General features: G+C 42.0%; 1 protein-coding gene across 1 annotated transcript in view; it reads right to left on the bottom strand.

Moving 5' to 3' along the window:
- MRPL53 (mitochondrial ribosomal protein L53) overlaps positions 1-13,380 on the bottom strand; it is a 240,915-nt gene that overhangs the window by 65,996 nt on the left and 161,539 nt on the right. Inside the window, exon 2 of the mRNA XM_044065770.1 lies at positions 5,640-5,752. Within this exon, the coding sequence (XP_043921705.1) occupies positions 5,640-5,752 (113 nt within the window). The remainder of the gene's footprint in view (positions 1-5,639; positions 5,753-13,380) is intronic.

The raw sequence follows: 13,380 nt of genomic DNA, 5'->3' as shown, positions 1-13,380 counted from the left end.
TTGAATGCATTCTTTTCCTTGTAATCACAACCCTCCTGTGGGGCACAGGCTGAGATTCTGAATACTACACTATTATTACACTGGAATCCGATTGCCATAAGTCTGTCACTAATTATGATGACATTCTTCATTGTCTTTTCAAAACCCTCTCCCACACCATATCTAGTTTGCCCCCCCACTGAGTAGAAGACCTAAGCCTCACTGTGGCACAGTAAAACCTCTTCTTTCCAAGCTTGTACAAAGCTTTGGACTCCATACTAGGGAGTAAGGTTGACATGTGATCTGGTCTTTGGGATCTATGCTGACATCACAAATACAGAGATATGCCTTAAGACATTTACAGAATATGTCACTCCATTCCATCAGAGTATACAGAGAAAATGTCTTATCTGGAGTGGAAGTACCAGAATCCTGGGCTTTTAAGCCATGCAAATTGAATCCTTAAAAGCAGGATCCATGGGTGGAAAGATCCAAGGATTCTCATCTAGTTTGCACACACAATTACGGGGACATTTCTGAGTAGAAGGCAAAGGAGCCACAGGTCAGCTCTTGGTTGACTTCCATCAGCTGGAGGGATTTTCAAGTGAGAAGATATAGTTAAGAGAAAACTCATTATCTTTCTGCATTTGAGAGACAACAACAAGAACATACTACTCCTCCCAGGGCTCTTGGACAGAGGAAGCTCTTATCCTAGTTCCTCTATGGAAAAGCCTGTTTTTATCTAACACAAAAGGGGTTCCAAATGCAACAGATAAATATGGGAGGTAAAGACATGAGGCACAGATGCAATGGCATCGACTCATCTGCCCTAAAGATGTGCATCTTCAAAAACAGTTTCCATTGCACACCAAAAATCTGATGTACATCTAACACCACTGCTAATGCTGCTAGACCTACCAGCACAGGAAGACCAAAGACAGTCTATCATATCCTGGAGAATGAGTTCTGTAAGACTCAGAGAGGCCTGTAGATAAGATTCAGTGTTTTTTACTAAAAACAGTAAGTTAATGTTGGAAGACTAAAGGGACCACTTCAAAAAAGCAGGTAAGACATGCTGATCTCCTGATCCACAGTGCTGGGGAGGTGGTGAGGACACCATAACACACACTCCTCAAAGCCACCTGCCAGCAGTAAATCTCTCAAGAACCTATCATTGTCAGCCAGTAAACAGTGCACGCTCACCTTTCCACTAGTTAAGGTTAACTGCAGAAAGTGGGGTATGCAAGGATGCCTCATGTCAGGATATTATATGAGATTAATAATTTACCTTCAAACTTCTCCAAAACCAGCTCGGGAGTGTGCACAGGATCCCCCTGCTGGTCATTGTGTTATTCACCCATATCAGTTACGTTCAGATGACAGAGCTAGACCAGGTTGAAGTTCTAATACTTACAGCATTGGTGTCATGACATATGCTTAAGCAACAGTGATTGAGCCAAGGTAAGTGTCAGGATTCACTATCTTGTGATCACAGGAAAACTTGAAAAGTTTCAGCTTCCTAAGTGTCGACTGTAGAAACTGCTGCATAATGAGTATCAAGATCAAAGTCCAAACTGTGTGAGCAGAAAGAAAAAAAATGACGGATGACACATAGCTGTGCATGTTCTTCCCAATTGATGCATGACTACAGCAAGGCAACTACTAGCAGAAGGCTCATGTCACAAGCAGAGGAATAAGAAAAGGTCCATAAATGCACCAAGCAGGGAATATCAGCATAAGAACTACCAATACTCATCCACTGCTGAAGTCTTTTTCAGTCAGATTAATATGAATCTATTTACAAGGGTGACCTGTGATGTTTCTGATCTGGATTACTCTATTTGCTACACGCTGTATAGTAAGTATGCTCACACTGCAGATATTAAAACCATACTAAACAATGCAGCTTATACATAATCATCATCGTCATCATCCCCCTTTTTCCCATTTACATGGGGTCGGGGTATCAAATTAACTGTCGCCAACTCTCTAGATTCAGTGCCACTCTCCTGCCTTCTTCAACACTCATGCCTGACTGTCGCAGATCTTCTTTCACACAATCCATCCACCTCTTTGCTGGACGCCCTCGCTTCCTCTTACCTTCTTCCTGTCTGTCCCAAATCTCCCTCACCAGATTGTCTTCTGCTTTTCTACACATGTGCCCATACCATCGTAATCTGTTCTCTTTGATCTTTTCTGCAATTGGAGCTACTTTGGCTTCTGCTCTTATGTCCTCATTTCTTCGCCTGTCCCGCAGTGTGCATCCTGCCACCTTTCTCAGGCACTTCATTTCCATCACCTCTAGCTTCTTCAACTGTTCTGCCTTTACTGCCCAGGTTTCTGTACCATACAGTAGTACTGGTCACACCACTGTCTTGTACACCTTACTTTTCAACTTCTTTGGCATTCTTCTGTCATAGACTACACCTGATACTCTATGCCAGTTGGCTGCAGCCCCTCTGATTCTAGCTTTGACCTCTTCATTCAGACTACCCTTCTCCTCAACTACCCCTCCCAGATACTTGAAGCTGTTTACCTGTTCCACTATCTTCCCATCTATCTCTGTTCTCAGCTTCTTCTGATTTCCCCAATCTGCTGCCATTACCACTGTCTTATCTGTGCTTAGTTTCATCCCATGTGCCTTCAGATTTGCATTCCATTCTCCTATCCTTTGCTGAAGTTCTAGATCAGAGTCTGCCTGCACTGCCACATCGTCTGCATACAGCAGCTTTGTTGCTCTGACCCCTCCAACCTGTTTGCTGATGTAGTCCATTACCAGTATGAACAGCAGTGGGCTCAGAGATGAACCCTGGTGTACACCCACTCCCACTGGGAACCCCTCAGTGAGGCCAAACACTGTTCGTACTTGAGTCACTGGGTCCTTGTACATAGCCTGTACTAATTCTACCAATGTTTCTGGGACTTCAAACCACCACAGTACTGCCCAGATCAGCTTTCTTGGGACCTTGTCATATGCTTTCTCCAAGTCTAGGAAAGCCCAGTTTGACTCTCTCGTCTTCTCTTGTTTCTTCTCAAGTATCTGTCTCAATGCAAACATCGGCTCAATTGTGCTGCATCCTGATCTGAATCCGAACTGTTCATCTCCCATCTTACATTCTACTATTTTAATTCTACTTCTGCGTATCCGTTTATCAATCACCCTCTCCAGAACTTTCATGCAATGTGGTAGGAGTTTGATGCCCCTGTACTGTCCACAGTTGTGGATGTCCCCTTTATTCTTGTACACTGGCACGAGTATGCTTATTCTCCAGTCATCTGGGATACGCCTTTTTCTCCACACTGCAATTAGTACCCTCGGGAGCCATTTCTCCCCTAGCTCACCCAGCATCTTTATCATATCTGCTGTGACCTCATCTGAGCCTGCTGCTTTCCCTGACTTCATTTTCCTTAGTGCTGTTCTTACTTCTTCTAAGCTGGGCTCCTCTTCTACTCTCATTGTAGGCTGTTTCTGGGGCAGTACCGCTTCTGTGGGGTTTTCTTCATTCAGAAGCTGCTGGAAATACTCCTTCCATCTGCCTTTGATGTCCTGTGGACTGGTAAGCAGGTTGTTGCTGGAATCCCTTATGAAGGGTGTCTGACTATCTTCTTTATCTTTCTGTCTTTGCCTTGCAACCTGGTATAGTTTCTTTGTGCCCCTTACTGAGTCACTTTCCAGAAGCTGATAGAGTGCCTCTGATGCCCTATTCTTTGTTATTGCAACTTCTTTCTTAGTTTCTTTGTTAGCCAACCAGTAGTCCTTCCTAGCTTGGTCAGTCTTTTCAATCTCCCACTTCTTCCTGCACTCCTCCTTTCTTTTGAATACTTCCTGCACTTCTGCATTCCACCACCAGCCTTCCTTATGTACCTTATTTCCATACCTGGCTGGGCCACATATCTTTTCTGTAGTCCTAACACATGCAGTTTTTAGGCGCTGCCACTCTTCTTCAACTCCACCTATTTCCTCCTCTTCTTGGGGTGCTAGAGACCTGAGTAATTCCTTGAACTGCTGTACTTTCTCTCCAGTCAACTTCCAGGTCTTCAGCCTGGTCTTTGTTGACCTTAGAGCCTTCTCTGACCACTGCTTGCAGCTGATTGTGGCAACTACTGGTTTATGCTGTGAACCAACGGTTTCACTGGGGATGACCTTGCAATCATGGATTCGACCCCAGTGCCTTTTCCTTACTAGGAGGAAGTCTACCTGAGTTGCATGTTGGCTACTCTTGTATGTGATCTTGTGACGGTCTCTCTTTCTGAACCATGTGTTGGCTACTATCAAGCCATTTACTAGATAGAAGTCTAGAATGGCTTCTCCTTCTTTATTCCTATTGCTCCACCCATGTGGACCCAGGCAGTCCTCATATCCCGTTCTGTCTGTCCCGATATGTGCATTTAAGTCACCCATTATCAACACCAATTCATGTTGTCCTGCTTTATCTAGTAGGTCCCGCAACTGCTGTCTGAATACACTCTTTTCCTCACTATCACAACCCTGCTGTGGGGCATAGGCTGAGATTATGAATACTGTCCTATCATTACACTGGAGTCTGATTGCCATGAGTCTGTCATTAATTCTGATGATATCCCTCACTGACTTCTGAAGCCTCTGTCTCACCACAATTTCTACACCATTTCTAGCCTGTCCACCACCTGAGTAGTAGAGTCTGGATCCCAAGCCAAGTGGCTTTGTTGCACTGCCCTACCATCTCGTCTCTTGGATACATAGGATGTCCAGCCTCCTCCGTATCATCATGTCATCCACTTCTAAGCTGTATCCTGTCAGTGAACCTACATTAAGCGTAGCAATTCTCAGTTCATGTTTGGCAGGTTGGTTGGTTTTATGTCCAGCTTTCACTCAACAGAGCGATCCCAGGTAACCCAGGCTAGGCAACTAGACACCGGCCAGCCAGTAGCCTATTGACCCAGGGCTGCTGGGCTTTTATGGCAGGCACACACTGGCAAATAGGGGCACATATCCCCCCTCCCACCATTAGCATGGGTCCTTGGCGTGGGTCAGCTAGTAGGCCGGGTCCTCAACCCACTTATCACCGGTAACTACCCATGCCCATTTTTTTTTTTTTGGTGACAGTCAACATGACCGAATCACCTAGAGCCATATTTTACACCGTCGAGTGGCTAGCCCTGTCACGGCGTGCAGTTTATGATCCATGTTCTCCTATCTTGAGGATACTGCGCACCACAATAGATGCCCAAAGCGGTTGGTCTTTTTGCAACTCTTCCCCCCACTGGGCACCATGTAGAGTCTGTGCTGCTGCCCACAGCTCCATTCATTGGTGAGTTTGAGATGGAAACACTCAGCATGTTTTTCGGACATGGGAGAAACCCCACGGAGACACAGAGAGAACATGCAAACTCCAAACAGGCATTAGTCGGAGGTCAGGATCGAACCTTGTGCATTGGAGGCGAAGACCTTAACCACTAAACCATCTGGCTTAAGCTTATATATAACTGGCTGCATTAACCTATGGTACAATATGTTGCCTTAAGCCACTGTACTATGCTTTATGACCCTGATCAGCTCATGTTAGAATGAAGTATATGCAACAAAAATACAGAAGCAAACACAATCAAGTTAAAGGTGGTATAATAAAAAGTAATCCCTGAAACATTTTAACAATAGAGTATTACAATCTGCTACCTACCAAATGCAACATCTACAATGGGTTCTGAACGATCATGCTTTACTTCTGTTACTATTTCACAGTTGCTGTTTGTTGAACGTACTTTTTCTGGTCCTAGAGCAGTGAGAAATTCCCTGCAGAAAAACAGGAACAAACCAAAAAAGAGCCAGCATTACATCTGTTATGATGTACTATATCACACACATACACGGTGTGCACTGTATAAACAGTATCATAACACTATCATAACTTTGCTAGAGATGAGATATCTTTTCACTCATTTCAGATACTAGATAACACAAAATAACTAGACAGGTCAGTCTTTCTGCTTGGTGGGAGAAAAGGTAGCGAGGATCTCTTCTGCCTCTCTGCTTGTGGTCTCATGGACTGCCTTGCATCTCTCTGTAGCACCTACAGTAGTACAGAAGTGGGTGGAGAGAGATGTTATAGCTCTTAAAGATCCGATACACCACAAAACCGATTAAACATATGGGCCAGTATTCACAGAAGCAGCAAGTGCAGCAGTGCAATTCGCCCTGCACGAATGTGCTCAGTTGCGCTGCTATGCCTCTAATGAATTCACAATCATGCATAATCCCACAAAGACATCATCTTATTACCTGGAAATGTGGACTATGAATCATTCCATTCAGCATCTAAAACAAATACACAGTGAAGCTGCCTATCTACTATTCTTAGAGAAAGGCAGGTAGACACACAAACACATTCTCACGGCAGGTATTCATTCACAGACACCCAGTGAAACACACACACACACAGAAAGTTCCAGTGATCATACACATATACGCTCCCATTTACAAACACCTCAACTTGCCTACACTAAACTGAGCAAGGTGACCTAGCTCTGCTTCACCTTGTGCAGACTGTCATCACTGAAATGCATTGGCATGCACACTTACTCATCTGGAGCCCTGCACTGAAAAGAACTTGCACAGTATGGGATTCACAGATATCAGTGCTATGAAAGTCTTGTACCAAGGCAACATGATGGGAAGCAAATTTACAGAGATGTCACCAATGGACTACTGCAGCAATATGAACTGCACTGCCTAGAAGCACAGAGTGGTACTTATTGGCAGCTGGGAGAGGGGATCTATGAAATATTATAGTCTTATTAATGTAAAGCAGTGCAAACTGTTTTGCATACTTTGAAACCCAATCTATGAACATGGGTCATGTTTACCATCATATTTTGATCTTTACTGCAGTACTTATGTCCTTGAATTAGTGATTGTTTATTATTATTTCCTTGTTTGCTAAACAACAAAATAGCCAGAAGGGAACTACCAGTTACCAAACTCATGAGATTTTGTTTTACAGCTAAGGCTTTTGCCTCCTTGATACAATTTTATGGGAACACAGACTACACTGTAGTGAGCACTGCATCCCTCTTCCATGATTAACAATTTGAGTACTGTGATATCCTACTTTTTTTAGACCATCTCTAGGAAACAGTGTCAGTGTATCTTTTGCAATGATATTTTGATTTTTGTTAGATGCCATCTCTTACCCAGTGTTGTATCGATTTACCTCAAATAGGTTGCAGCGTACTTCAAAAGGCTGCATTCTGGTCCTTTAGACAAAATCAGGTTTTAAACTCATACTACAAATAAATGTTCATTCATTTTGATTTTAAATCCTAAACCGCATTTTAGAGGTCACAATAAACACAATAAATGTTATTGTCATTGAAAATAGTTTTGGAAACAATCCACAGTATGTCATCAATAGTTCAGTCCAAATTCATTCTGCAAGCAGTATTTCAGTTTGTTTGGCTGTAAGCTTTCTTACGAGAACAGGCAATTCTGTTTCCATTTCTGGACTGTTGAAATATTTTCAGAAAAAATTAAAACTGATTCCACCCCTATGTTTCCATACATTTCCAGAGAGTTTCAACTAGCTGAAGCCTCAACAAGGAAAACAAAATGGTCAAAGCTTCACCTCACTGTCCTCCCACCATGGTGAAGTGGAATAAAACTTGACTGATGTCTCATGATCAATTAGAGGCATAGGTGCTGGAGGGGTGGATCAGGGGAAAATAGCAGTGAGCAGCCTCTGCCAGTTCACCCATCTTAGAGAGAGGGAGACAGCTCTGGCTCACCACTTGGATAAAACCTAGGGAGAGGACAAAGAGTTACATTTCTGGAGCCCAAACTGTACAAGTGTATGCTGGCAAATGGTGTTTTACACAAAACAATCCAAGTTATGTTGCATGTTAGGGAAGTCATGTATGCTGCACTCAGGTAGACAGCTACTGTGCAGCATGAAGGGTGACAGACTTTGGAATTTCGGGGAAAGAATCCACTTAGTTCAGCAGACTGGTCCACTCCCAGTCACCCCATACATGCCTCTTTCCAGGAAAAGAATGGGCAGATGAAGTCCTCAAGCCACAGCATTAAGCATTTTATTGGGAGGGGATAAAGTCCCTTGTATCCCCTTCCCTGTACTAACTTAATAACTGCACAACAATGGAAAAAAGCCCACACACAGTGCATCACTCTTAGTATTGTTTGTTTGTGTCTTTCGGCTTTTCCCGGTTACGGGTTGCCACAGCGGAACTCTGGTCCGCTAATGATTGGTAGTTGATTTTTACCAGCCCTGACGCACAACCTTCAATGAAGGTACACCCATTCCCGCATATCTCCACACAGAAGACGCTCTAGCTGAGAATCGAATTGGACAGCGTCTTACTGTGAGGAGACAACGCTACCGCAGCACCATCACTCTTAGTATATAAACACAAAATACATCAGCAGTGACTTCCTAAGTGAAACTGTGACTGTCAACCTAAACATCACCAAAACTGGAAATCTGAATCCTCTTCTAGTTTACACAGTGTAAGGAAATGGGACAACACTTATGTCTCTATATGTACAAAACAGAGGTCAAGTAGCTTCCAGAAAATTACACGCACCATGGTTTTGCAATTACTATAGGAATGCAGACGTAAACAAGGTAACTGGAGATTCTTAGAGACATAACCTGGCTGATCCTAGAGGAACACTTGCATGTTTCACTAGGACTAAATGACATACTGTCCCATTCAGTACAAGTATTTCTTCAAAAACTTCACAACTGGAGTGACCACAACACTTTTTTTCACTAAAAAAAAATCAAGGGTCTAATTTACAAACACTATAATGCAAACCATCTCAAAACCTTGTCCTGTTTCTCAGTATCAAAATGGTTACTAAGTAGTAATCTCTGCCTTGCGCACGAAGCCTCTCCTGTCTGACCTATTACACAATTGCAAGTCCAGTGGTAGCATGAAACACCTGTTCAAGGGATCTCGATCTCTGCAACATAAATCAAACATGTTGGAGTAAGAGATACTTTTCTCAGAGCATCTCTCCTTATTGGAATCGTCTTCCACTCCACATAATACAAAGTACTTCTCTTACTCTATCAGAATGAAATCTGCATGAATGGATGGTAAACTGCAAATTCACCCCCTTGTTTCACACCCATGTCCCTCATGGATAGGTGCAATGAGGGAATTTTCCAGCACGTCCTTGTTCTGCCTGCTTCTGGGTTATTCATATGCAAAATAACAGGGCTAAAAACTGCCAGGGGAATGTAAGGCTTGGCTTCTTAAGATTCTCAAATACCAGCAGCCTAATAAGTACCTATGAATCTATAATGAGTAGCTTATTTAATGCAATGTTCTGACTCTGAAGTCCTTTAACCAGTAAGTGGTGGAAAGAGGGAGAATTAATTTCACCATTTGTTGTTACTGAAAGTAGGTCTTAGACTGGTTTGTCTTAATTTCAGTCAAGGGCACAACCAGGCATACACCATGTGTGCCACGACGTACGCGGTTTAGAATACTTTACTTTATATAGTTTTGGAATTTCATGATAGAACAATCTGAACTGTGAGAAAAAATATTACAATTCAGAAAGTACTTTTTTTCTTTACTCACTCAATTTTAATCATTCTTCTTTCTTTAGGCTGCTAATCGTGGCACTGAACACTGCACACTAAAGTACCGCAATTAAGATACAATGAAACTCTAGCACTGTGTGTCATCTGAGCAGGTTACACTGTTTGCGAGAGGGAGTTACATTCTATAAGCTGGCATATGGTTCCAAATATCTTGGCTTTGCCCAGCTGCAGAAGATCTTCCTAGCTACAGAGCAACCTGGAGACCACTCATAAGGCACAAGGTCAGACTGACTAGTAGCCAAATGGTTTTCCTATAGAAAGTGTGTGGCTGAAAGAAAATGGAAGCTCTAGAATTCCCTCCTGCCAAACTCAAAAAAGCTTTTTTGTAAATATATTAAGAACCGGTTGCGTCCCCCCCTGATATACAAAAACGCAACCATACTGCCTGAGTGAATAGTCAGATTTCCATGGATAAGGGCATCCTGGAAGGCTTGCACACAGAGGAAGGCAAGACTGCTCTCACTTCCAAAATTACTTTGAGTAAAACAAGACTCCTAGACAGACTATGCATCATATAACATCTATCCTCTGAATCTACTCACCCTACCCCCTCCTCCCAAAAAAAAAAAAAAAAAACAGAATCTGCATCAGCTGGAACTGTGGCCAGTAAGATGCCAAAGGAAAAGGGCCTGCCAGTAAAGAGACGTCTGAGAATGGTGGATTATTTCTGAGGTGAACTTCAAATTCTGGATATCTTCAATAGGCTGGATAGGGGAGTTTTCTATTCTGTCAACTAAATACAAAGGCTCCACAGAAGGACCCCTGTGAAACCTGGTATGAGTCAGTATGATTGTAGAAGCAGAGGTCAGGTCCAGAGCTTGTAAACATAAGTATTGCACTGTTAGCAGGAAATAAACTACCACCACCACAAAGCTTTGTATCTTCCCTAAGGAAAAATGTCCAAGTCTTGTCTCTAGGGGACACCCTATGAAGTTCAGCCTCTGAGCTGTCTGAAAACTTTGCAAAGTTCAGTGTTACTCCCAAGGAGTAAAACAAATGGAAGAAGCACCCCAATTCTGGGACATCATTATTTCTGGAAGCTGCAATGAGCAACCAGTCCTGTGAATAGGGAGACACTCTAGGGAGACACTCTGATGCCACGTGTAAGATGTGTTATTACTATTCAAATGCACTTCAGGAAACATCCTTGGTGGTTAGTTAAAACTGAAGGGGGGGGGTGAGACTGGTTAGGACCGTCTTGTAAACAGAAATAAAGTAATCATCTTAAGCACTTGGAGCCTTCTGCAATGGGGCAGGCATTCTGGAGATTCAAATACCACAAAATCTCCTCGGAGAAAGCTGGTGCAAGGAGAAAGGCAGCAACTTCCCCAACCACCTCTAAAGATAGGCAGTTGGTGAAACAGTCTACAGTGCTGTGACCCACCCCCGGGCTGATAATGGTCTCTCTGAAACTGCTGGCAGTCAAGGTTTCTGGGTTAATGATCTTGAAGATCTACGGGCAGGATGCTGCTGTGGTCACAGGTTTATTCTGGCCATGAAAGACTGGGGAGGATGGAAATGCCTTCCCACAGCTGTAATGAATTGACTATTCTCTTCCCCACCTCCCTTCACACATTCGTCTCTCTTTAATTCAAACAACAATGTGCCATTATTAAATGTGAAACGCACAATATTGCTTTACTATCCTCAGTGAATACAGTAAACAGTCAGGACTACAGTGAATGGCTACGATAGCACTAGTTATTTTAGCAGCCCGTTCAGTGACATGAGGTTGTCATTGTTTCATACCTCTCAAGTGTGCCTCATTATGGGGAACATACCTCATTTAGGGTATTAAAAAGATCATGTTCCTCGAAGTTCTACATTGAAAGGCTCCAGCAGACATTCTGTGTTAGGAATTTTCTTAACTGATCTCCATGGTACATAGAAATTAATCATATTAATTCATTAAAAAGATCTTTTTATAAGTAAAACCAGCATATTTTGGCCACCCTATGACCTTCCTAGTTGAACTTGTTAGTAAATAATTAGCAAGTGTTCCACATTTTTGCCCATTTGTTCCACATTATGAGGGCTAGGGTTCCACATTTTGGGGATAGAAGGTTGAGAACTATTACTGATATATATTGCAGAAGTGAAATAATCTCTTAAAAGTAACCCAATGGGCATCTAACTCTATTAATACTAAATCCTGGCTGGATAGCATAAGGAAAATTATGTTAGGGAAAAACTGGAAGCAAGACTAACAAAAATTAAAGAACTCCACTTCTGGAATCAACTTAGTGAGAATCATCTTCCCTTCCCATGAATGAAAAATCCAAATTCAAACTGCCAATTGCTAATAAAACATGTATGGACAACTTGCAGATTATGTATATCCACACTAAACTGAGCTCAAAAGATAAGACTGACTTGGCTAGGTGGACAGAATGTTGGCTAGGAGTAGAATAGTGAACCTATAAAATGAAAGAAGCCATTTATTAAACATGCAAAATATTCACTGGTGTAAAGCTGCACTCTATTAGGAAGTATATTAACAGGTGGAAATTAGAAATGGACTTTTAGATTGTAATGATAGTTGGGTTATCCCTGATATAAATTCCTTTGTATGTGTTTTTCCCTGCAGATTTGGATTCTTCATCTGGCAGTGCCTATTCAAATATTTCTATATTCTGCAGATACTAGGGAATTATGTATCTCACCACCTTTAATACCTGTTGGAAATATCATTGGGGTCACAGGCTGAGGCAGATGCAGATGTGCTTTGGGGCACAATTTTCTTAACTATTTATAATCCATTACTAAAAAAGGTAAATTCTGGATTTTAAAAAAGTACAACCAAAGATTTCGGCATGACTACAGCAATAAATAAAAGTACAGTAAATAATATGTATAATTCTAATCTCAAGACCACAGTCATGTTAACGTTGGTATACCATAATAAAGCTGATGTAAAAAAGAGTTACAACTGAATAAAATTGCTCATGTGTTCCAGCCATGAACCATATAAACCATGATATGAATGTATTGCAACAATGAAACTAAACTATCCACAAGGACTGCACAGAATGTATGTAGAGGAGTGTTTACAGGCATAATAAACAATGATCCTTTAAAAAAAACAGGAATGTGGAGAAACAGCCCCCAGCAATTAAGAGAGTTTTGTGATTAGCTTTTTCTTTATTCTTCACAGTTGCAGATCTCACAATTATAGATCTTGCTTTTATAACAGGGCGCCACTCAGCTTTATGACTACTTCTAGCCTCTGCAGATGAAGATCTACTAAAAAGTCCAGTCTTCAGAAACGAGTTGAGTCATATGGCAATTCTGAAGTGCTTTTGTTGGCATTAAAAAATTAGATGCAAACGCAGTACTTCACAGTCTCAGGCCTAAATTGTGCCTGGTGGTACCTTGTGGCAAGGAAAGCTGCAACAATAATTTGAAAAAGGGACATGGCACAAGATGGGAATGATGTACAAGACAGAAAATGCACAATTTGCACACAAATATACTGAAAAATGTTCCACATACCCAGAGATTAATTAAAAAGGAAAAGAAAAGTCTCTCAACATCAGCAAGAGAATCCAAAGTTGGACTTCTCAACATTAGATCACAAGATTTCAGAAAAAAGCCACACTGGTCTGTAGAAAAAAAAATGGAGAACATCAAGTCACTCCACAACAAGTACAAATACGACTCTGTCATTGTCCATGTTGGAGTGAATGACTTGAGATGTACCTCCCTGGACTACATGAAAAGAGACATGGAAGAGCTCTCGGATCATGTGGCCCAGGCAGGTACGACCCTAGCCCTGAGTAGCATCCTGCCTTCACCC

This window comes from Protopterus annectens, chromosome 3.part0 (assembly GCF_019279795.1).
Source record: "Protopterus annectens isolate FY-2018-M chromosome 3.part0, PAN1.0, whole genome shotgun sequence".
NCBI lineage: Eukaryota > Metazoa > Chordata > Ceratodontiformes > Protopteridae > Protopterus > Protopterus annectens.
Note: the sequence above shows the minus strand (reverse complement) of the source record. Positions and strands in the feature narration are given on the sequence as shown.